Source organism: Mus pahari, chromosome 8, assembly GCF_900095145.1.
Source record: "Mus pahari chromosome 8, PAHARI_EIJ_v1.1, whole genome shotgun sequence".
Classification (NCBI taxonomy): domain Eukaryota; kingdom Metazoa; phylum Chordata; class Mammalia; order Rodentia; family Muridae; genus Mus; species Mus pahari.
The window spans coordinates 18,789,452-18,811,814 of NC_034597.1; the positions used below are offsets into that span (position 1 = coordinate 18,789,452).

The 22,363-nt window shown below is 44.0% G+C and overlaps 1 protein-coding gene across 5 annotated transcripts in view; it reads left to right on the forward strand.

Annotated features, from left to right (window-relative positions):
- The window catches only part of Arhgef3 (Rho guanine nucleotide exchange factor 3), a 291,654-nt gene extending 283,649 nt beyond the window's left edge, over positions 1-8,005 (forward strand). For all 5 annotated transcript variants that reach the window (XM_021203021.2, XM_029541454.1, XM_021203019.1 and 2 more), the window contains 3 exons: positions 1,458-1,628; positions 4,162-4,348; positions 5,766-8,005. In XM_021203021.2, coding sequence (XP_021058680.2) covers positions 1,458-1,628; positions 4,162-4,348; positions 5,766-6,115 — 708 coding nt within the window. In that variant the 3' untranslated portion in view covers positions 6,116-8,005. The remainder of the gene's footprint in view (positions 1-1,457; positions 1,629-4,161; positions 4,349-5,765) is intronic.
- The last annotated feature ends 14,358 nt before the right edge of the window (positions 8,006-22,363 follow it).

A 22,363-nucleotide genomic window follows, 5' to 3' on the forward strand; every position in this document is an offset into this window, starting at 1 on the left:
CTCCATGTAGGGTAGGGGAAGAATGAGCACAGACTCCCTCCTGATTCACGAGGCATGCAGTGTCTGCCAGGTCTGTCACACAGGGACCAGGGCCCCGTTCCCAACACAGAGAGGGATCACAGGCACCAGCGATGAGGCCTGTCTTACTTCTTCATGTCTGTTTTTATTACTGGGAAGAGTGTGATCTGGTTGCCTCCTCTCTTTATCCCATCTCTGTGAGTGTATAGTCTGCAGGAATACAAGCAGCAGGGAGCCCTGGCCACTCTAACTAATGACTTGTGTGGGCCCCGTGAGCCTATGCTCAGATTTACTGTAAAGATTTCTCCTTTCTCAAATCACACCATTTAAAGCATACTGGCCTCTTTTTCATGTGAGCTGGTTTGAATTTTAAAAAACAAATAGATAAGAATGATTGTTTGCAACATGAGGGGATGTGCCAGATACCCATGTCCCTGTGCTTAGCCTTCAAAGGTTGAGCCTGCGCCTCATTATCAGGGCAGGTCTGGGCATGAAACATGGGAAACTTGCGTTTGCAGATGTCTACAGAGCAAGTCTCCTGTGTGTCCATTTACACAGCTGAGTGTATATTTTCCTCTTTCCTTTCCACAACCTGTGTAGCATGTCAAATGTCTGTAGTCCTGTACTATTGGGCATGTTGTGGATGTGTTTGATAAACACAAAATCCACAGTACCAGTGTGGCTTGGCCACACATTCCTGATGCATTCTGCATCTATGCAAAGCGGGGAGAAAGACTATTGAATAAGGCTCTTCTATACCAAGGGAGTCAGTTCTATTCACTCTGTGACTAGATCTAAAGATAGGGCTTGCTTTTAATGGAAGTATCAACTACATCCTCATTACTCCACTTTCTTAATGGTGTTTTTGAAGAGGTAATGGGACTTGCCCCCAAGAAGAACTTTCTTCTTCTTCTTTATTTATTTTTATTTTTATTTTTTGTTGATTTGTTGAGACAGGGTCTCGTGGCAGAATCTAGCTTTCGACTTCTGGTCCTCCTGCCTTTGCCTCCCAAGTACTGGGATTAGAGATATATACTACCAAAGGGAATTTCTTAAAATAGAATGTTGACTATCCACTTCTTTAATGATTTCAAAATCTAAGGATTGTCCCAGCCAGAGAAGGCTCCTGCCCACCATTGCCCCTGCATGAAACAGCCTTGCTTTTGATGCACCTGCCGTGAGCAGTGCTGTGCTTGGTTCATGTCAGGAGCTGGTGAGTGGATGGCATTGTCCCACAAGGGACTAAACAAACAGAGTGGATTCCACGGTCTGCTGGCTCCTTACTGATGCATCTTTCATTTTTGCAGTGGCCACCTAGAACTCAGCTCTTGGCATTAGATACAGTAGTGTCTGGATAGCCTCAAGGCTGGCTCCAAGCCTTTGGTTGTGGGTGGTTGTCTTACTTCCCCCATTTTGATTATTCTTATTTGTTTCCATAGATAAACATCATTCAGGGAATTGTGGCAGAAATCAACACCAAGACTGGGGAATCAGAATGCCGTTATTACAAAGAGCGACTTCTTTACTTGGAAGAAGGCCAGAAAGGTTCCCTGATTGACAGCTCAAGGGTCCTGTGTTGTCATGGAGAGCTGAAAAATAACCGGGGTGTGGTAAGTAGTTACTCTTTTCTATCCCCACCCTCAGCCTGCCTGCCTGCCTTCCTTCCTTCCTTCTTTCCTTCCTTCTTTTCTTCCTTCCTTTCTATTTTTATTTTTATTTTTTATTTTTTATTTTATTTTTTTGTGGTACTAGGGATTTAACCTAGTTACTCCTACTAGGCAAGCACCCACCACTGAATACATTTCTAGCCTTCTCTTTACTTTTTGAATTTTGAGACAGTCCCAATTAAATTGCCTCAACTAGTTTCAAATTAGGATGAGTCGTGCCACACTCCTGCCTCAGCCTCCCCAGCAGCTGGGATTATGGGTAATAACCACTCACTGTACCCAGCTCTATGACCCACTTTGACTTCAGGAAATAGTGAGCCAGACATACTGTCACAGATCCATAATCCCAAGTACTTGGGAGGCTGAAGCAGGAAAAATGTAAGCTTAACACCTGCGAGGGCTACAGAGAGAGAATGAGACCGGATGGACCTGTATAACAGATTCCAGTTCATCCAGAGCTACATAGTGAAAACCGGCCTCCAAAAAACAAGAAAGGATTTAATTTAGAAGAGATTGATTAAATTTAATAATTTAAGAGGCACCTTTTCAACTTATGTGAGCAGGTCTGGGAATATCCCTTGTTGTTAGAGAGTATCGTGAATAGCTTGTTATCAGGGCTACCTTAGATTCAGCCATACCATTTGTAATGGGGCCAACTGAAAACTGCTGAAGTTTCTGTATGTGGACCTGCATCTGTGCCATAGAACATTTCTGACTTCCGGAAGGCTGTGTTCTGCTTCTTATTGATGTCCAGAAAGCAATAGGGGATTTACATGATGTGGTACTTGGTTCCTTGAAAGTTCCTTCTAGGAAGTCTTGAGAATCAGGAAGAAGCCTTGCTCCCCAGAGGTGGCCTGTTCCCTTCTCATACACCAGCTAAGGCTGGAGGCCCCTCCCGTTAGACATACCTATGGCAGAAGGATGAGCTCCTCAGGCAGTAGAGTTTGGAGCATAAAGACGGCAGATGGGGTGGTGCGGAAGTGTTGGGTTTGGCGCTTGCTGGAGGTGTGAACATTATTAGGAACAAAATCTTGGTTCAGGAAAAATAGTGTAGAAGTGACAGCAAGAGAAAACTGAGAGCAGCCAGAGATCTCAGTGAAGCTTAGAAATGAAGGACATTCGTAAGACATGGCCCAGACAATCCCAGCTCAACTGCCTGCCTCAGCTAAAAGATGGAGCGGTGTAGAAACAAAAGTCCCTGGCTGTTCTAAGTTTCGAACACAATGGCCCAACCCTCTCCCTCTCCACCCCTAAAGGAATATTATTAATATGTTTCTACCACCGCCACACCCCAGTGAGGAAAGCCTTTAACTTGGTTATTTTGTGCTTTACTGTTTTATGATCTTTGAGTATTCTTTTTATTTTATTGTCTATTTTGGAACGAGAGTTTTCCCCAGGCTGAACTCAAACTCACTGTATAGCCCAGGCTAGCCTTGAATCTGCAATATCTTACCTCCGCTTCTGACTAGCAGGAAGATGAACCTTCTCACCACCCAATGTCTTGTAGAATTGTTTGTGTCTGTGATATGTGGAATGTGTGTGGTAGGAGACCTTTAGATTTCTGTTCCCTCAAATAGCAACCGATGGATGATGCAGAGCGTGCTTCCTCTGCTCAAACCCAGCTTCTCATCTTGACTTTTTACTCTTCCCCATTAGTGGCCTTTTTTGAGAGTCCTGGGTTGACATTCCCACTCGTTTCTACCAGAAAGTCAGAGCCCAGCATCAGAGCTACGATCATTCCACCTTAACTCCTGAACATTCCCAAGGATCTGGTGTTTGGAGTTGAACACCAGAGATGTGCCCCAGCCCCACACAGGCAGCTTGTTCTCACTGTGTGCTCTGAGGCATGCCTTTGTTTTCTGAGATTTTTTTTTTTTTCTGTCCCAGCTCCATGACGTGAGGGGCATCATCCTTAGGCTCCAGCAGTGTACTCAGGTTCCTCCCAGGCAAGCAGGGTCCCAGTCAGAGTTGCTGGTTAAAGTTGATGATCAGCCCACTGGTTGAAGAAACACACATTTTTATGGGTTTGGGAAGCCAGAGTTATTATTAGGCTTTGATATACACTCTCATCCCTGTAGACTATCATTAACTCGATCTCTTAGAATTGTATTGATGCCAGGAAGGTAATAATTCCTCTCCCCATCCTGTTCTTTTTGGTCCCTTAGTTTTCTTTTGGTCGAGCTGGAGGCTCTGTGTGCATGAACAGGTTGTGAACTGTAATCTAAGTAGGGTTCTGGTACAGTTAAGTGTATAAAGGCTTTCTCCAGCAGGCCCCTAAGGAGGAACCTAAATTAAGGCAGTGTATCTGGAAACACTTCAGATCTGCCCAACTTCTGTTTTCCTAGAAACAGAACTGAGCACGCACTCATAATCCTTTATGAACCTAGTTCCTAGAGACCTCTTGCCGCAGAGGCCCACAAACTCACCACTTAGTAGAGGGTTGCTCAGGACAATCCTGTGGGCTCTTTTCTTCTAGAAACTCCATGTTTTCCTGTTCCAAGAAGTGTTGGTGATCACCCGAGCTGTCACGCACAACGAGCAGCTCTGCTATCAGTTGTACCGGCAGCCCATCCCTGTGAAGGACCTCACCCTGGAAGACCTGCAGGATGGAGAAGTGCGGCTGGGTGGCTCCCTGCGCGGGGCCTTCAGCAACAATGAGAGAGGTGTGTGTGGGTAGCCAACTCAGTGACACATTGAACCATTTGATGGTAGAAATATGGAAGGAGTGACTGGCTGGAGAAAAGTGAATAGCAAACCGCCCCAGTGTTGACACTGTACCTACTGATGAATGGACAGTCAAGTTGGACCTCTGAGCCCTCAGTTTTCCACTTGTCTGCTTTCCTTTTGAGACTGCTTTGGGCGTTAAGCAGCAGACCGTACATGACGCCCAGCCCTATGCAGCTGCATGCAGCTGGTGCACTGTGTGCTCTCTGGCTCTGTCCCCTACTGCCACATCAAAGTGTGCGTAATGCCATGCAGCCTCTGTGTGGGCACTGGTTGCACAGTGTAAGGTTTTTGTAGTTGTTCTGCTGTAGCTGCTGAAGAGAGTTAAGAATCAACTAGAGCCCAGGGTGCCATAGCTCAACATGGGGTTGTGAGTTTGAGGCCAACCTGGGCTACCTAGTGAAAGCCTACCTCAGAAGAAAATAAAAGCTAAATGAACGGTGAGCTGGGGTGCGTGAGCATCTCACCCTCAAGACTTAACTACATAAAGGAAACAACGACAGGAAGCCATGAAAGCGATCTCTATCAGGCAGTTAAGTAGTGAGCACTGTTTCGGGTACCAATGATAAACCAAGACATAGAGTATACACTGGACAAATGTTCCTAATGCCGGTTAGAAAAACTGAAGCTTAATCTGGGCATAACGGTACATGCTTAGGGTCTTCATCCCAGCACCTGGGAGGCAGAGGCAGGTGGGTCTCTGTGAGTCTGAGGATAGACTGCTTTATATAGTGAGTCACAGCCAGCCAGAGCTACAGAGTGAGACCCTTCTCTAAATAACAACAACAACAACAACAATACTAATAATAACCATAAAGGAATGGACAGATTTATTACTTTTTCATTTATTTCTAAAATAGGGTCTTTTTTTTTTTTTTTTTTTTTTTCTTTTCTTTTCTTTTCTTTTCTTTTCTTTTCTTTTCTTTTCGAGACAGGGTTTCTCTATGTAGCTCTGGCTGTAGACCAGGCTGGCCTCAAAGTCAGAAATCCGCCTGCCTCTGCCTCCCAAGTGCTGGGATTAAAGGCGAGAGCCACCACCACCCATGTATTTTTGTTTAAATATAATTATATCACTTCTCCCCTTCAGTTTCCTTCTCCACCCCCTCCCATGTCTCTTCCCTCTAGCTCCTCCCATGTCAGCTCCAAGGGCTTCTAACATACAGGCAGCTGTTGTCAATCCCTTCAGAAAATCTGAGCTAGGTCTGCGTCACTGGGTCCTGCATCAGTAAGAGACATTCTGTAATCAGTGTCTGGCATGGGCCCAGGGTATGCCCATTACATTAGGGCCACTCTGTGATATTGTTCGCCTTGACAAATACCAACCCGTTGACTCTCCTTTCATGTGTTCATTTCTAGTTAAAAACTTCTTCAGAGTCAGTTTCAAAAACGGATCCCAAAGTCAGACCCACTCGCTACAGGCCAACGACACTTTCAACAAACAGCAGTGGCTCAACTGTATCCGTCAGGCAAAAGAAACAGTTTTGTCTGCTGCCGGGCAGGCTGGCTTGCTCGACTCCGAGGGACTGGTCCGGGGTCCTGGCCCTGAGAACAGGGAACCGCAGGGAGAAACAAAGCTTGAGCAGATGGACCAATCGGACAGCGAGTCGGACTGCAGTATGGACACCAGCGAGGTCAGCCTCGAGTGTGAGCGGATGGAACAGACAGACGCTTCCTGTGCAAACAGCCAGCCCGAGGAGAGCGTCTGACAGAAGAAGACTGTGACCCTGCTAGCGGCAGGCCGTTTCTTACCTGTACAGTGTTTGCATTCCACACATGAACTGTTTGGAGAGGCGCTTTGTAATACTCCTGTGCCCGTGTTGGCCTAGTTCCCTCTGTTCCTTGTCCCTAGTACTGTAACTGCCACTCAGTCTGTGTCAGTAAGGCAGTCCTTACCCTGTTGCTGTATCTCACAAGCGTCTAGCTGAGCGGGGAGGAACTGACTGAATTACTTTGAATTGCCCTACTTTCAAAACAGAAAGGGTCTCTAAACTACTGTTCTGTGTGGACTGGGTTGACAAAGCCTGTGTCCCATGCTTCTCTAGTGTTCCTCTAGCTCTGACCTAGTAGCTGTAGTCCTGGCATTGAGAGCGCTTTGCAGAGAACTGAGATGGCATTGGAAGGGAAGGCAGAACGTCTAATTAACCCTTGGAGTGAGCTCGGGTTCCGTGTTCTTCAACCAGAAAACATGAAAATATCCCTGAGGGTTTCTGAGGTTTAATTTTGCAAAGGAGGAAGCCTTGTTTTGAAGCCTGAGGTTTCATCCAGTGTAAGTTGAATGTAACAATATATGAAGACCTGAAACAGAGGTGGCTTTAGAGAGGGCCAAGATACAAGCAGCTGCCAGACGGGCCTGGTGGCACAGGCCTACAATCCTGGCACTTGGGAGCAGAGGCAGGAAGATGTGGAGTTCAAGAACAGCCTTGGCCACATACCAAGTTGTAGTTCAAACTGAGTTCCACAGTATAAACAAAACAGAGCTAAAAGCACCTGCCAGCTCTGACTGTTCAGCTGATGGGGCGGGGGGTTGTTTGTCATGGCCAGTGGCTTGCCATTAGAAAAGCCATTTCTAGCCTACAACAACAGAGATTGCCAGGGACCAGGGAAGGAAGATCTGCCAGAGTTATGCGACCCCATCGACATTATTTTTCATCCCCTTCAGCCACTCCTCTTTTCGAGTGGACGACTGTGACTACACCCAGGACTCTGTTTACAAACAAGAGAGAAGGACTTGGGGGTGAGAAATGTGTCACTGTCACTGAAGCCTCCTGTGCGAACCACGGAAATTGAAGTTACTCCGGACAGTCTCAGGAGTTCCTGCTCTGCTTTCAGGCCCTGGTTCTTGAGCTACAGTCAGACTGGCGGTTAATTCCCTTTGAGGCCAGTTTCATTAGCTCACATTATCTAGGATCAGCTAGCCAAACTGGAAAGTTCTTTGTTCCAGCCTTGATTTACAGAGCAAGGGTTAAAAACAAAAAAACAAAACAAAAAACCTTGAGGAAAATAAAATATTCACAAACTAAACAGCTTCTTGCAGTGTAAATACTTAGGGGATTTGTACAAAATTATACCCACACCAGCACTAGTAGTAATGATTCTAAATTATTGCCAAAAAGTTTTTTGTTATCAATTTCTGCATCAAGTTTACAGAAAAGCAGCAAAATACAAGGTTGTCCCTTTACTGTGCACATGGGTCGTGTGCACTGAAAGAAGCTGTGTGACAAGAGCAACCAATAGAAAAACAAGGTATATGACATTATTATTTTTCAAGACATATTATGATCAGTTCTACCCTGTAAAGCATATTTCTGTATTTATAGATTTTAATAGTGGTGAATTTTTTTTCTATTGCAAGTTTATTTAAAACCATTTTGTTTCCCAAGTTGCTGAATAAACCTGCTCCAGGCAGACACAGTGGAAAGCTGAGACAGGACACTGGATGACGGAGAAAAGCCTGAACTGTTCTCTGTAGAGCCACAGGCCATGGTAGACAAGGTCTGTCAGCCTGTGGGAAGAGAGTGGACGGATGTTTTGGTGAAATGAATACTTTTGTATAATGGCCTTAAACTTTTCTGGAAGCATTTCAAATAAATTGCATTGAAAACCCCCCTTTCTTCCTGTGTACAGTGTATGCTCAGCCACCGTCAAGTCTCAGGTTGTCCTCTCAAAAGGCAAGAGTTTCTTTCTGAAATTTTACATGTGGTTTCCAAGCACAACTTGCTGAAATAAATGGTGTGACTGATGGAGCGAAGCTGTTACAGAACATACATGTCTGTTTTCTCAAGCATTCTGCTCTGATTTATTTTTTTTACCGTGTATAGTTAGTGTGCATCATTTATTCACTCATATGTATTTAGTGTGTGTGTGTGTGTGTGTGTGTGTGTGTGTGTGAGACATGCACACGAGCACACAGGTACTGCCACACTTGAGTGGCGGTCTGAAGACAACCTGAGTATTTAGTTCTCTCCTTTCACTGTATGAGTTTTGAGGACGGAACTCAGGCCATCCAGCTTGGCATTAGTAGCAAGCACTTCTCCCCATTTTAGCCATCTTGCCACCCCTCCCCCATTCACTCACCTTTATCTATGCCCTCTACAAAGCTTAGTCAGAGCTGTGACAGAAAAGAAGCATTGCATCTCACTGCGGACACAAGTGACTGATGGTGAACTTGGAGCTAACAGGGGTAGTGGTGCACACCTATAACTCCAGCCCTTAAGACGCAGCGACAGGAGGATCTCCCAAAGTTCAAGGTCAGCTTACTCTGTATAGTAAGTTCCAGCCCAGCTGGGACTGCATAGTGAGACCAGACTCGAAACAAGAAGGAAAAGGAAGGGTGAAGGGAAGTTTCTTTTTTAAATTACGCTGGAATTTTAGTCTGCTTGTTCACTGAAATAGTTTTATTTCTCTGAAAGAGTAGGGTTCTTGTTTTGCCTATAAAAAAACTGAACAGGTTTAAGTTCTTAGCAACCATTTCCAACAGCATGTTAGTCCAGTAAGGTTAATGACTAATTTTGTCTTTATAATATGCAGCTGCCATATTCTTAAACTGTCCACGCCTAGGTTCGTTCGGCACAGTGTTCACATAGATGGTAAGTCCAGTTTTGTTTTTCTCAAGGGAAAAAAAAAAATCAAGTTTTCTGTCTGAAATCCCAGCACCCTAGAGGTTGAAGCAAGAGAGTTGTTATAATTTGAAGGCTAGCCTGGGCTAGATGGTACCAGGTCAGTCAGCTACATAGTTAAATATCACACACACAAAATGAAAAAGAGGGGAGGGAGGGAGGAAGGGAAGGAAGGAAGGAAGGGAGGAAGCGAAAGAAAAAGAAAACCCATCAGCTTTGTTCTCTGGTCTTCCTTTGCCCATCCTTCAGAGACATTTTGGACAGTCTCCACTTTTTGTTCCTACAGTGGCATCGGCTTGTGGACTCTAGGCGCTCTATCTCTGCTAGAAGGTTAGTTGTTCGTGCTGACATTTTGAGAGTTGGTACAAGTGTCGGCAGGCTACATGGGTTTCAGTCTGTTCTGCAGCTGTTACAGTACACACAACCAAATGTAATCCTTACAGTCAAGACACAACGAAAACAGCCAGGGCTGGCAATTTTGCGCAAAATGAGAATGTGGTTTCAGTTTCTGGCTTGTGGTCACTGCCACTGACTGCTTCAGTTTCCATTCCCAGAAGTCCCCAGCTGCTAAGAATGCAAACTTCGTGGTTACAGGATGCTACAGCCCATCTCGGTGAGCAGCTTGTTCAACTTTATGTTCTCTATGCACCCATTTTTTTCTTTTTTACTTGATTTCCCCAAATCTAGAGTACCACCTGGTTCTAGAGAATGGACATGCAAAGTTGGAAGACAGTTCCCCAAACCCAGAGCTATCTGTAGGAATCTTAAAGTCGTCAGGATCGAGAGCCCCACATGAGCAAGTCCACACTGAGAAGAGGTAACCACCCCTCAAGTCTGTGTAGGCAGTTTTAACAATGTCACTGCTCCTTACATCACACCTTTTTTCTTTAGGAATGTTGGTGGTTCTCCCACTCGGCAACACACCTACCTAGACAGAGCAGTTTATCAAGGGGTAGCCTAGTTTCTTTTGTTGCTGTGATAAATACCACAACAGAAAGCAACTTGGAGAGGAAAGGGTTTATGTCTACTTACAGTTCCAGGTCACAGTCCCATCGAGGAAAGTCAAGGCAGGAACTGAAACAAACCACGGAAGAATGATGTTTACTGGCCCACTCACTGATTCATGCTCAGCCAGCTTTTTTATATATCTACCTGCCAAAGGGAATGGTGCCACCAATAGTAGGCTTGGGTCCTCCCCACTCCCATTAATTATCAGTGAACACAATTTACCATAGACATGGCCACAGGTCAATCTGATCAAAGCTGTTCTTCGATTAAGGTTCCCTTTTCCCATGTGATTCTACATTGTAAAGTTGCTGCATGAGACCCTGTCATAACACACATACATTGGGGGGGGGGGATATTTGAGACACAGAATGTGATGAGGAAGGAGACCCAAAAGGGTAACAGTATGAATATGATCAAAGTACATTATATTCATGTATGAATACAAGGGAGCAGGAAAGATACTCAGTTGGTAAAGTACCTGTCTTGCAAGCATGGAGACTTGAGGGTGATCCTCAGAATACACTAAACTTGCAGGGTGACGTGGCATGATCTTGTAGTTCCAGACTGGAAAGATGGAGATAGGGGGATCCTTGGAGCCCACCTAATTGGTTAATCAGAGACTGTCAGGGAAGGTGGAGGGTGTTCCCGGGGATGACACCCAGGGTTGTTCTCTGGCTTCCACTTGCATGCACATACTCATGTATACACATACACCTGTATTCGAAGAAATGTCACAATGAGGGGATAGGGAGAGTTGGCTCAGTCTTAAAGGGCTTGCTGTACAAGCATTAGTGTGTATTTCTTTCTGTGTGCGCACAAGCACTCTCTAGGTTCGTACTGAAGGGCTAAACATCCTAAGATAAGAATGGGCTGCAAGGAAAATCGAATGCCCTGGCGGTTTGCGCAGATCAGAGCATTATTTATTAATCGGACAAGGAAGAACCCTTAGCCCTCCCCCGAGTCTCTCTGTCTCTCTCTATGGCCCGCGGTCTGATCATGAGCAGAGCTGTGTCTGGAAGGCGGGTCCAAACGAGTGGGCGGTGACAACTGTTAGTGGTTGGTCCGAGCGACAGTGGGCGGCGACAGTGGGCGGTGATGACGAGACGTAGGGAGGTCTGACGATGCTGCATTTTGGGAGATCTGGGGAGGTCCTCTGTGTCTGCAAGGGGCGCAACACAATGTTTAGAGGGAGAGTGGTTAGTGGAGGTGAGAGACCCCAACACATTAGGACTTGAGTTCAGATCCCCAGCATCCATGGACGATCCTAGCACTCAGGAGGTGAGCATCTGAGAGCATGTGTCTGTACCTCAGCACCTGGGGAGGGGGTCTGCAAATGTGCGGACCCCAAGGGCTCACTCGACAGCCAGTCTAGCCAATATGTGGAAGTGGAGACCGAATGAAAGAGGTCCTGTTTTTGAAAGTTCAGGTGGCGAACAGCAGAGGATGGCAGCCAACCTGATGTCACCCTCTGGACTTCTCATGGGCCAGCACATTGGCATACACACAAAATTCTTGCCACAGGGAAACCCATTGCTGAGTACATGCTAAAAGAAAAAACAAAGGTGAACCCTTGGGCGGGAGCCTCTTTTGTTTTGATGTATGTGTACATACTTTCAGGAGCCTTCTCAATAAAGAGAATCTGGAATTTTGTTGTTGTTCATTGGGTTTTGTGTGTGTGTGTGTTTCCTTTGGAGACAGGGTCTCACTGTGTATTCTATGCTCACCTGGAACTTGCTGTATAGAACAGACTGACCTTGAGCTTGGAGCAACTCTCCTGGCCCTGACTGCACCACAGCACTACAGTGAGCAGCACACCTAGCCTTCATATATGCACTTTTTAATTAGATTTTTCTGCATTTATTAACACTGGGATCAAACACTAGGCGAGCACTCATACCACTGAGCTACATCCTCAACTTCTATTTTTATTTTTTAAAAGTCCTTTTTCTTTCCTGATATTTTGTTCTTTTCCTTCCTGCTCTCTAACCCATACGTGAATTTGAGGAGAGGGGTGTCACCGTAGTTTTGTTGCTGAGTGCTCCCCCTGACACCCCCTCCCCCTCCCCCCACTCCCAGTTTCCCATTCTTCCTGGAGCTTTGCTCTGTTGAAATGAAGGCAATGTCTGCTCTAAATGGTTCCAGTTCAGTTGAGTATTTCTTCTCTGGGCATTGTCTAGGGATAATAACAGTAGCTGGAGATTGTTAGAACAGTTAAATTGATACCATAGCTGCAGTATGTAGGGATGTGTCAAGATACTATTGTATATTCTCTGTGCTGACTGACTCTTAACGTACCTCTGTCATCTCTGTGCACATTATCCATGGGCTTTTTACCTGAAGCTTCCAGTTTGGCTTGTGCAGATGCTAATGCCTGGCACAATAATAAATGTGTATTATGTGACACAATAAACATGTATGTACATGATCATCATCATTAGTGTCATTTTGCTTGCATCCCATTTCATGTTGGGTTCAAAGGTATGAATGGCTTCAGAACAATTCTGAGTTATTTGTTTGCTTCTTGTCATTGTGGATGAGCGGTTTTCTAAGATAAAAGAAAATGTCTTTCTAAAACAGAAGCAAAATACCTTCTGAACCAGATAAAGCCAAGGAAGTCACCATCCAGAGACCTCTAGTGTAAGAAACCTGATCGAGGGGCTGGAGAGATGGCTCAGTGGTTAAGAACACGGACTGTTCTTCCAGACATCCTGAGTTCAATTCCCAGCAACCACATGGTGGCTCACAAACATCTGTAATGGGATCTGATACCCTTTTCTGGTGTGTCTGAAGACAGCTACGGTGTACTCATATACATAAAATTAATTCTCTAAGAAAAAAAAGTTGGAACAGAATTCTGGGAGACTAAAAGGCATCTACTTGTGTGAGGTTTGCATTGTTATAACAAAAATGCCAGAGATAAACAATTTAAAAAGAAATTTGGCTCATGGCTTTCAGTCTTGGTCATTTACCCCACTTTCTTTGGTACCTGAGACAAGCTTGGCAGACCATCACAGTGCAAGTAAATAGGAAAGTGGTGTTGCAAATCTTGTGGCAGCCAGAAAAGGAAGACAGGAAGAGTCAAAGGACACAATACAGCCTTCAGAGGCAGCCACTCCCAATGACCTGCTGGTGTCCCTTGGCCCTGATAGCATAGACAGATAAGAGGGTATGAAATGCCATTACTCTATGACTAACTTACCTAAAAGATCCAGAATCTAAGCCAGGGGTAGTAGCAGAAGCCTGTGATCATGAAACACTCGGGAGGTGAAAGTAGGAGAACCATGAGTTCGAAGCCAACCTGAACTATATTTCAAGTCCCAAGTAAGCGAAGGCCTGTCTCGAGAGGTTGGTGAGGTAACTCAGCGGATAAGAGCACTAGCTGCTCTTTAGGGAATCCAGACTTTATTCCCAGCGCCCACATGGTAGCTAATGAATGTCTAGAGCTCCAGTTCTAGGCAATCAGATTCTCTTTTCTGGCCTTGTCCAGGCACACACCTGGTATGTAGCCATATGCAGTAAAACATCTATATGCAGAAATATTTTTTTTGTTTTGGTTTGGTTTTGAGAGACAGTATAGCCCTGGCTGTCCTGGAACTCACTTGGTAGACCTGGCTGGCCTCGAACTCAGAAATCTGCCTGCCTCTGTCTCCCGAGTGCTAGGATTAAAGGCGTGCGCCACCATGCCCAGCTCGAAATTTTTTTTCTTTTAATGTTTAAAGAAAAGGAACCTGTCTCAAGAAAAACAAAGCATTCATCATTGAAGAGAGCGATCGTGAGGAGTCAGGTTCAGACCCAGTACCACATAATAAGTCAGGAGCTTATAACTCCAGCTTACAAAGATCCAGTATCCCCTTCTGGCCTCTGTGCACTCATAGGAGCACACACCTGTACACATCCACTCAGACTCATGCGTACACATTTTTTTTTTCAAATTCTGAATCTATGAACCCATTCATGAGGTTAGACCCTTGCCTCATCGCACTTCTCAAAACCTCATCTCTGAACAGCACTGCACTGTAAATCAAACCTTTCACATGAGAGCTCGTGAAAGATGTGTAAGATCCAAGCATTCCAGCACAGCATGGAGAGACAACCTGGAGATGTCCCTCACAGACTCAGAAGAACAGTGACCAGGGCATTGATGTGGAGAGACAACCTGGAGATGTCCCTCACAGTCTCAGAAGAACAGTGACCAGGGCATTGATGTAAACAAGCAGAACTCTGAAGAGCATCTATCCAAGACAATGAGGAAGAACTCATGGTTTTGGGAATCATGTCTGTCCTCACAAACTAACCTAGGTAAATACCATAGCCCAGAGAACACTGTGAATTATTCAGAAGACCCTGGTTTCAGGAGTAGAGAAGTAATTAGCCCTAAACACTATGATTCTGCTGAACGGGTCTTAAGGACCAAAAACACTTTAACTGTTTCCAAGTTACCCCAGAGGAAGGCCTAGGAATATAAAAATACAACAGTACCCAGCATCTCTCATTAAAGACCACAGTGTTGATGATTCAAAGATTCCAAGGCACAGACAGAGAAAAATACAAAGACAAACTCATAACCAGCTGTTACCAGTGGACTGGCAAGAAAGCAGCTGATAAAAAGCACTTGAAGCACCAGCCCTGTGCGTGGCCTGAGCCAGTCTCCAGAACCCATGATGGGAAGAGAAAACCAACTCCCATACCTCATGCCCACAGTAAATAAAAACCAACCAGCCAAACAACAAAACTCAAAAAACAAAGGACAAGCTATTCCATATTTTTAATATTGAAACATAATATCAAAAAGATTTCACCAGGCAGTGGTGGTGCATGCCTTGAATCCCAGCACTCAGGAGGCAGAGGCAGGTGAATATCTAAATTAGAAGCCAGCCTGGTTTACAGCGTGGGTTCCAGGACAGCCAGGGCTACACAGAGAAACCCTGTCTCAAAGGGAAGAAGGAGGGAGAGGAAGGGAGAGAGAAAGAGAGATTTCTACAAATGAAAACTACCATGAATGAGGTAGAAAGTGAAGTATATGGGTTTAAGAGGAGACAAGATATTGCAGAAGAAAATGTTAGTAGAAAAGGCAACAGGGTGGGTATAGGGAACTTTCAGGATAGCATTTGAAATGCAAATAAAATATCTAATAAAAAAAAGAAACAGAAAGTTATATAATATACATACTTTAAAAATTAAAAAAAAGAAAGAAAGAAAGAAAGAAAGAAAGAAAGAAAGAAAGAAAGAAAGAAAGAAAGAAAAAGAAAGAAAGAAAAGGCAACAAACTATCCAAACACAGAAGACAGGTTTTTGTTTGTTTTTTAATGAAAAGAGCTGGGGCAACATTAAGCACCCTAGTTTACATGTAGAAAGAATCTCTAGGGCTGGTGAGATGGCTCAGTGGGTAAGAGCACCCGACTGCTCTTCCGAAGGTCTGGAGTTCCAATCCCAGAAACCACATGGTGGCTCACAACCATCCGTAACAAGATCTGACGCCCTCTTCTGGAGTGTCTGAGGACAACTACAGTGTACTTACATATAATAAATAAATAAATCTTAAAAAAAAAAAAAAAAAAAAAAGAATCTCTAACGGAATAAGGGGGGAGATAAAAATAGAAAAGAAAAAAAAAAGTGAAATAATGAATAGCTCCAATTCCAAACTTGAAATTGTAAACCACAAATCCAAGCAGCCCAGTAAACTGCATATACAGAAGCATATAAAAATGCATCAAGGTGGGCTAGAGAGATCGGCAAGCGATTAAAAACACTGGACACTTGTGGAAGACCAGGGCTGAGTTCTCATAACCCACATGGCAGCTCACAACCATCCATTACTCCAGCTCCAGGGGATCCAATGCTCCTTTCTGACCTTGGCAGGCACCAGGCATGCAAGTGGTGCACATATAGACAAACCACACATGTAAAACAAATATAAAAAAATAAAATTGGACAAGTTTTCTGTACAGATACTTAACCAAAAAGATATATGCCTGGCAGATAAGCTATAAAAAGATGTTCATCTATCATAAACCTAAAACCAAAAGTCCCAGCCACAGCTAACAGGCGTAGGAAAAGATGCTCAGTATCACAGACTCCTTATGTAATGCAAATTTAGCCATCATACTACTATGATACATCCCTTAGGATGGCTGGTGTTTGAACACACACACGCACACGCACACACACCTAATGGTGGGGGAGAACAAGAGTTAGTGTTACACAGGCTATAGAGAAATTGTAAAGTCTGTGGGTTGTTCCTGGCGACGTAAAATCGTATGGTCAGGGTGAGAGTATACAGAAGCTGTCTGCATACTTGCACAGCTGTGGGGACTAACCTGACTGGGTGGCAAGAGAATGAAGACAAGACACATGTACAGGGGAGCTGTCATCAGGTTGACTGGGTCCTCTGATGGTAAAACTGCACCTCAGAAGCTTGGTGCTATTTTATACAGTTGAACAGAGGGGAAGCGACGTTATCACACACAGATAAACAAGGAAGCAGGGTTTATAGGATACAGCTGAACAAGGAGAGAGCTAGCTAATCTCAAGGAGCAGTCGGTCCCTGTCAGTCTTTAACTGTAACTACGTGGGGTGAAAGCTATGATGAACATTTTCTGCACACACTACCAACATCCATACATAGTCCAAGGGAAAGCTTCTGCACCCTCTCTGAACACCTCCCCACCCCCACCCCTCCCGTGAAGGCTTTGCCATTTCTCCATGGTCTGAGGTTAGAGTTCTTGACATGATGTATCCATACCAACAGCACACATTCACCCAGGACTTCACAAACCCTCAGGTCTTTCTCTTTTCCACCACAGTAATTCCTCAAACAAATTAGACATAGAACCACCATAGGGCCCACCAAGCTCACCTCTGAGTATGCAACCAAAAGAATCGAAAGCAAGATTTTAAAAAGATACTTTGCACATTCATGTTCACTGTAGCAAAGAACCCAAGTATCTACTAGTGAGAGAATGGATCAACAAGGTGTTACTGTTGGGGGAAATGGAGAAGAGGGCATATAGGATCTGGGTTTCTTTATGTTAATTATCACAGCTTCCTGATTACAACTCTCAAAAGTTTCCGTTGTAACATGCCCTAGGGCTTTGTGGGGGATGCTGGGAGTATTGGATCCAGGGGAGGTTTGCTCATGCTTTGCTGACGACTCCTCAGACATCAAGTGAAGTACAGGCTGTCCTGGATGTCTAGTCAGCATTTGGTTTGTTGCATACTATAGCCATTAAATATTTAGTTTTAATTTAAAATAGTACTTACAGAAGTATGATTTACCCAGGATTAAAGGAACTCATATTAAGGAAGTACTCAAGAGCTTCAGAGAAACATGCAGAATCATGTAACCATAGCTACAGTAAAGATACTGAACCCTCTCACTATCCCTAAAGTCACCACCCCCTCTGCTCTTCCCGATGTCCCCACCTACCCTTTCACTCCTGCTGACTCGTGACACAAAGTTAGGATGGCTCTAGAGTTTAATGTAATTGAAATAATGCAGTAAATGCCTGGCTTCTCTCCCTTCTCACATCTTTAGTATTCTTGGAAGTTGTCACATATATCAGTGCCACATCTGTCTTACTGATGAATAGCAGTCATCTGTCTGCCTGCGTTATATGTTTGCTCATTCATTCCCTGTTGGGTGGTTGACAAGTAAAGCTGATATAACATTCATAAACAAGTATCCTTGTAGACCTGTACTTTCACTTCCCTTGAGAAAACAAGAAGGAGTGTTCATGGTGGATTATACAACACCAAGGATGTGTTTGACAAGACGAGTCTCTGAACTGTTTTCCACATGGCTATGCCATTTTACATTTCCAACAGTACATCAAGTTGTCTCCTATCCTGGCCTCTCTCTCCCTCTTCCTATTCTGATAGGCGTATAATCACATCTCATAGGATGTGTACGTTTCCCTGATGGGTACTGATGCTGGGAATGGCCTCACACATTTTTTGCCCGTTATACTTTTGTGGAGTTTTCAAATACTTATCTATCTTTGTAGTGTTGTCCCCAGTTTTTTTTTTTAAACATAGCACATGGTAGAGTCCACGTGTAGCATGCATAGGCCATAGGTTCAACCCCCCAGGCCCACAAACAACAGCAAGAATCCTTGGGTCAGTGAGATGGCTCAGTGGGTAAAGATGCTTGCTAGCAAGCCCAAAACCTGAGTTTGAACCCTGGAACCCACAGAGTAGAAAGAAAGAACCCATTCCTGCAAGTTGTTCTCTGAATGCCATATATATGTACCCACACCCATACACACTTATGTACCCACACACATACACACTTACGTACCCACACACATACACACTTACGTACCCACGCAATACACACTTATGTACCCACACACATACACACTTATGTACCCACACACATACACACTTATGTACCCACACACATACATACTTATGTACCTACACACATACACACTTGTGTACCTACACACATACACACTTATGTGCCCATACACATACACACTTGAATAAGTTTTAGAAGAATCCTTTAGACCTTAAATCATGACTCTTTGTAAATATATACTTCATAAACAACAGGCAAATGTCTGTAACTGAACTATACCCATCTTGCTATTGCTCCAGGTGCCATCCAAGAACTGCACCCAACTCAGAGTTCTGGGAAAAAAAATCTGCTATGACTAAGTGATACTTAATACCAAAATTGCTATAATAAAAAATTACACACATATAAATACATGTATGCATGCATACATTTATCGACATAACTCTTCTGAAAATATTTTTTTTGAGATAGAGTCTCAGTATTTAGTCTTGGCTGTCCTGTTGTTCATTATAGAAATCAAGCTGTCTTGAAGCTCATAGAGATCTTCCTGTCTCTGCTTTCTGAATGCTGAGATTAAAGGAGTGTATTTCCACAGTTGGCTTCCTGGAATATTTAAAAGTACTGCCACCCTGGGATGCATGAAACTTTGCTTCAAAACCATCACATTTTATATATATCTTCCTATAGTGTGTCTGTATATACACACTTGAAAAGCTAGTTGTTGAAACTGCTTAGTGATGTGTCGCTTCCCTCTGCTGGAATATTTGTGCATATGCTCTTGAGGGTCTATTAAGTTTTGAATGCCTGAAGTTTAGCATGGACCTAGAGCTTCAAGGACTACCCCAGGTATTCTACAAATGGGTATTTATATTTTATTTTTGTGAGATGTTTAAACTATATTTTTTTTCATAAAAATAGGACTGTGCTTCAAAAAGGTGTCTACAAAATAAATATTATACATATAATTATGACCTATATTGATCAGCACCAGACACTACCTCAGGTTAGCCTTGTCTGCCTTTACATCTGTGTACCATCAGGTTTTCAAGTCCGGGGACTTCCACTCAAACATTCCAGAGGCTGGAGCCATCTCTTGGCATTTTAGAACTCTTGCTGCTCATCCAGAGAACCCACGTTCAGTTCCCAGCACACACACGCACACACGCACACACACACACACACACACACACACACACATAAGGTGTCTTGCAAAGCACCTGTAACTCCAGTTCTAGGGTAGCCTCCACAGGCACCCACATTTACATGGACATATTTTTTTAAAAATTCAAATACAATTTTTTTATGTATTAGAACTTTTTTTTAAACCTTGAAAACTGTACACTAGAGACTGGAGATGTAGCTCATTGGCAGAATACTTAGATAACATGTACACCAAAGCTTCTAGTGCACGAATGCACACAGACAGAGAGAGAGAGAGAGAGAGAGAGAGAGAGAGAGAGAGAGACAGAGACAGAGACAGAGACAGAGACAGAGACAGAGACAGAGAGAGAGAGGATGGAGGGCAAGTAAGTAGTTTGCATCTATAATTCAAATACTTAGATTGCAGAGGCAGGATTGCCTGGGCTATCTAGCAAGTTCCAGGTCAGCAAGGACTACATACAGAAACCCTCTCTCAAACGAAATTGTATAGCCTGAGTTGGTTTATTTTGTGTGGGGGGTGGGGGGGAGGGTGATGGGGCTGGCCTCAAACTCAGAAATCCGCCTGCCTCTGCCTCCTGAGTGCTGGGATTAAAGGCGTGCGCCACCACGCCCGGCCTTTATTTTTATGTTATGTGTATGAATATTTTGCCTACATGTATGTTTGTGTACTGTGTGCATGTAGTGTCAGTGGGGGTCAGAAGAGGGCACTGGATCCCTCGGAACTAGAGTTATACATGGTTGTAGTCTGCCATGTGGGTGCTGGAAGCTGACTGCAGGACCTCTGAAGAGCAGCTAGTTCTCTAAGCTGTAGACTCACCTTTTCAGATTCTCTGGGATCCTTTTGATAACAGTGTTAATTCTTTGTGAGGGATTCACTCACATGGCCTAATTGCTATGTTCTATTCTTATGATGAAATACCATGACCAAGGTAACTTCAAAGGAAGCCATTTAATTAAAAGCTCACAGTTGCAGAGGGTTAGATCATGACCAACATGGAAGGAAGGCATACTGCTGGAGCAGTAGCTGAGCACTTACCTTGAATCTGTAAGATGGATGAGTGGGGTGAGGAGAGGGAGAGAGAGAGAGAGAGAGAGAGAGAGAGAGAGAGAGAGAGAGAGAGAGAGAGAGAGAGAGAGTCTTCAGACATACCAGAAGAGGGCATCCATTACAGATGACTGCAAGCCACCATATGATTGCTGGGAATTGAACTCGAGCCCTCTGGAAGAGCAGTCAGTGATTTTAACTACTGAGTCATCTCTCTATCCCCCATGGCCCGGACTTCTTAAACCTCAAATCCTATCCTCAAGTGACATACCTCTTCCAACAAGGCCACACCTCCTAATCCTTCTCAAATAGTTCTAACTGGGACCAAAACCTCAAATATATGGGTCTTCAGGGACCATTCTTACTTAGGCTATCACAACTCCCAAAGCTTCTGCCTCCAAATACCATAGCATCAGAGATTAAGTCACAACATAGGAATTTTGAGGAGATATAAACATTCAGTGTCTGTCAATGGAAGAGTGAAACTTTCCTTGAATCACTTCTGAAGCTTAAATATTTAAATTACATTGTGTGCTGGTTAGTTTTGTTGATTTGACACAGGCTGTAGTAATCAGAAAGAAGGAAATCCCAAGTGAGAAAATGTCTCTGTGGGTTAGGGTTGTAGGTAAACCTGTAGGGCATTTTCCTAATTAGTGAATGATGGGGAAGGACCCAGCCTATTATGAATAGTGCCATCCCTGAGCTAATGACCTTGGGTTCTATAAGAAATCAGGCTGGGGCTAGAGAAATGGCTCAATGGTTAAGAGCACTGGATTATTTTCCAGGGGACCTGACACCCATAATGGCAGCTCACAGCTGTCTGTTCTAGAGGATCCAACACCTTCGCGCACACACACACATGCAGGCAAAAGACCAATGCACGTAAAATAAGTAAATAAATAATTTAAGAAACAAAGAAAGCAAGCAGACTGAGCAAGCCATGGGGAGCAAGCCAGGAGCAGCACCCCTCCATGGCCTCTGCCTCAGCTCCTGCTTCCAGGTTCCTGTTATGTTTGAGTTCCTTCCCTGACTTCCTTCAGTGATGGACTATGATGTGGAAGTGTAAGACAAACAAACCCTTTCCTCCCCAACTGCTTTTGGTTGTGGTGCTGTATCACAGCAACAGGAACCTTGACTAAGATGCTTCGTATATAATTCTACAAGAATCTGGCAGGTGTAGCCAACTAACCAGTTCATGGACTGTATATGACTGAGGAAAACTATGAATAATGCCCAACATAAGCTCATAAACTTACTTGAAACAGCATGAGACTTGTATCTTACTCTAAGGCTTCTCTAACGTATTTCTAGAAATAGTACTGTATTTGCTACAATAAATTTTGGAACAAAATTTGATAATCTTCAGTGTCTTACATTGTCCATTATATTTACAAGAAACTTGTATTACTATGGGCCACATGATCTATGACACCAAACCAGTTAAGACAGAGAAGAACTCATTTGCACGTCTAAGTGACTTTTCCTGAGGAGATGTGGAAAGCATTTTTTTCTCTCATATATCACACCCTGATTGCAGTTTCCTCTCTCCCTCTCCAGTTTCTCCTCCACATCTCCCCTCTCTCCCAGATCCATCTTCCCTTTCTGTCTCTCCTCAGAAAAGAGCAGGCTTCCAAGGGACATCAACAAAAACGTGGAATAAGAAGCTACAATAAAACCAGGCATACATCTTTATACCAAGGCTCGATGAGGTAACCCAGCAGGAGGACTAGAGTTCCTCAAGCAGGTAAAAGAGTCAGAGACAGTCCTCACTCCCACTGTTAGAAATCATACAAGATAATCCCAGCACTCGGGAGGCAGAGGCAGG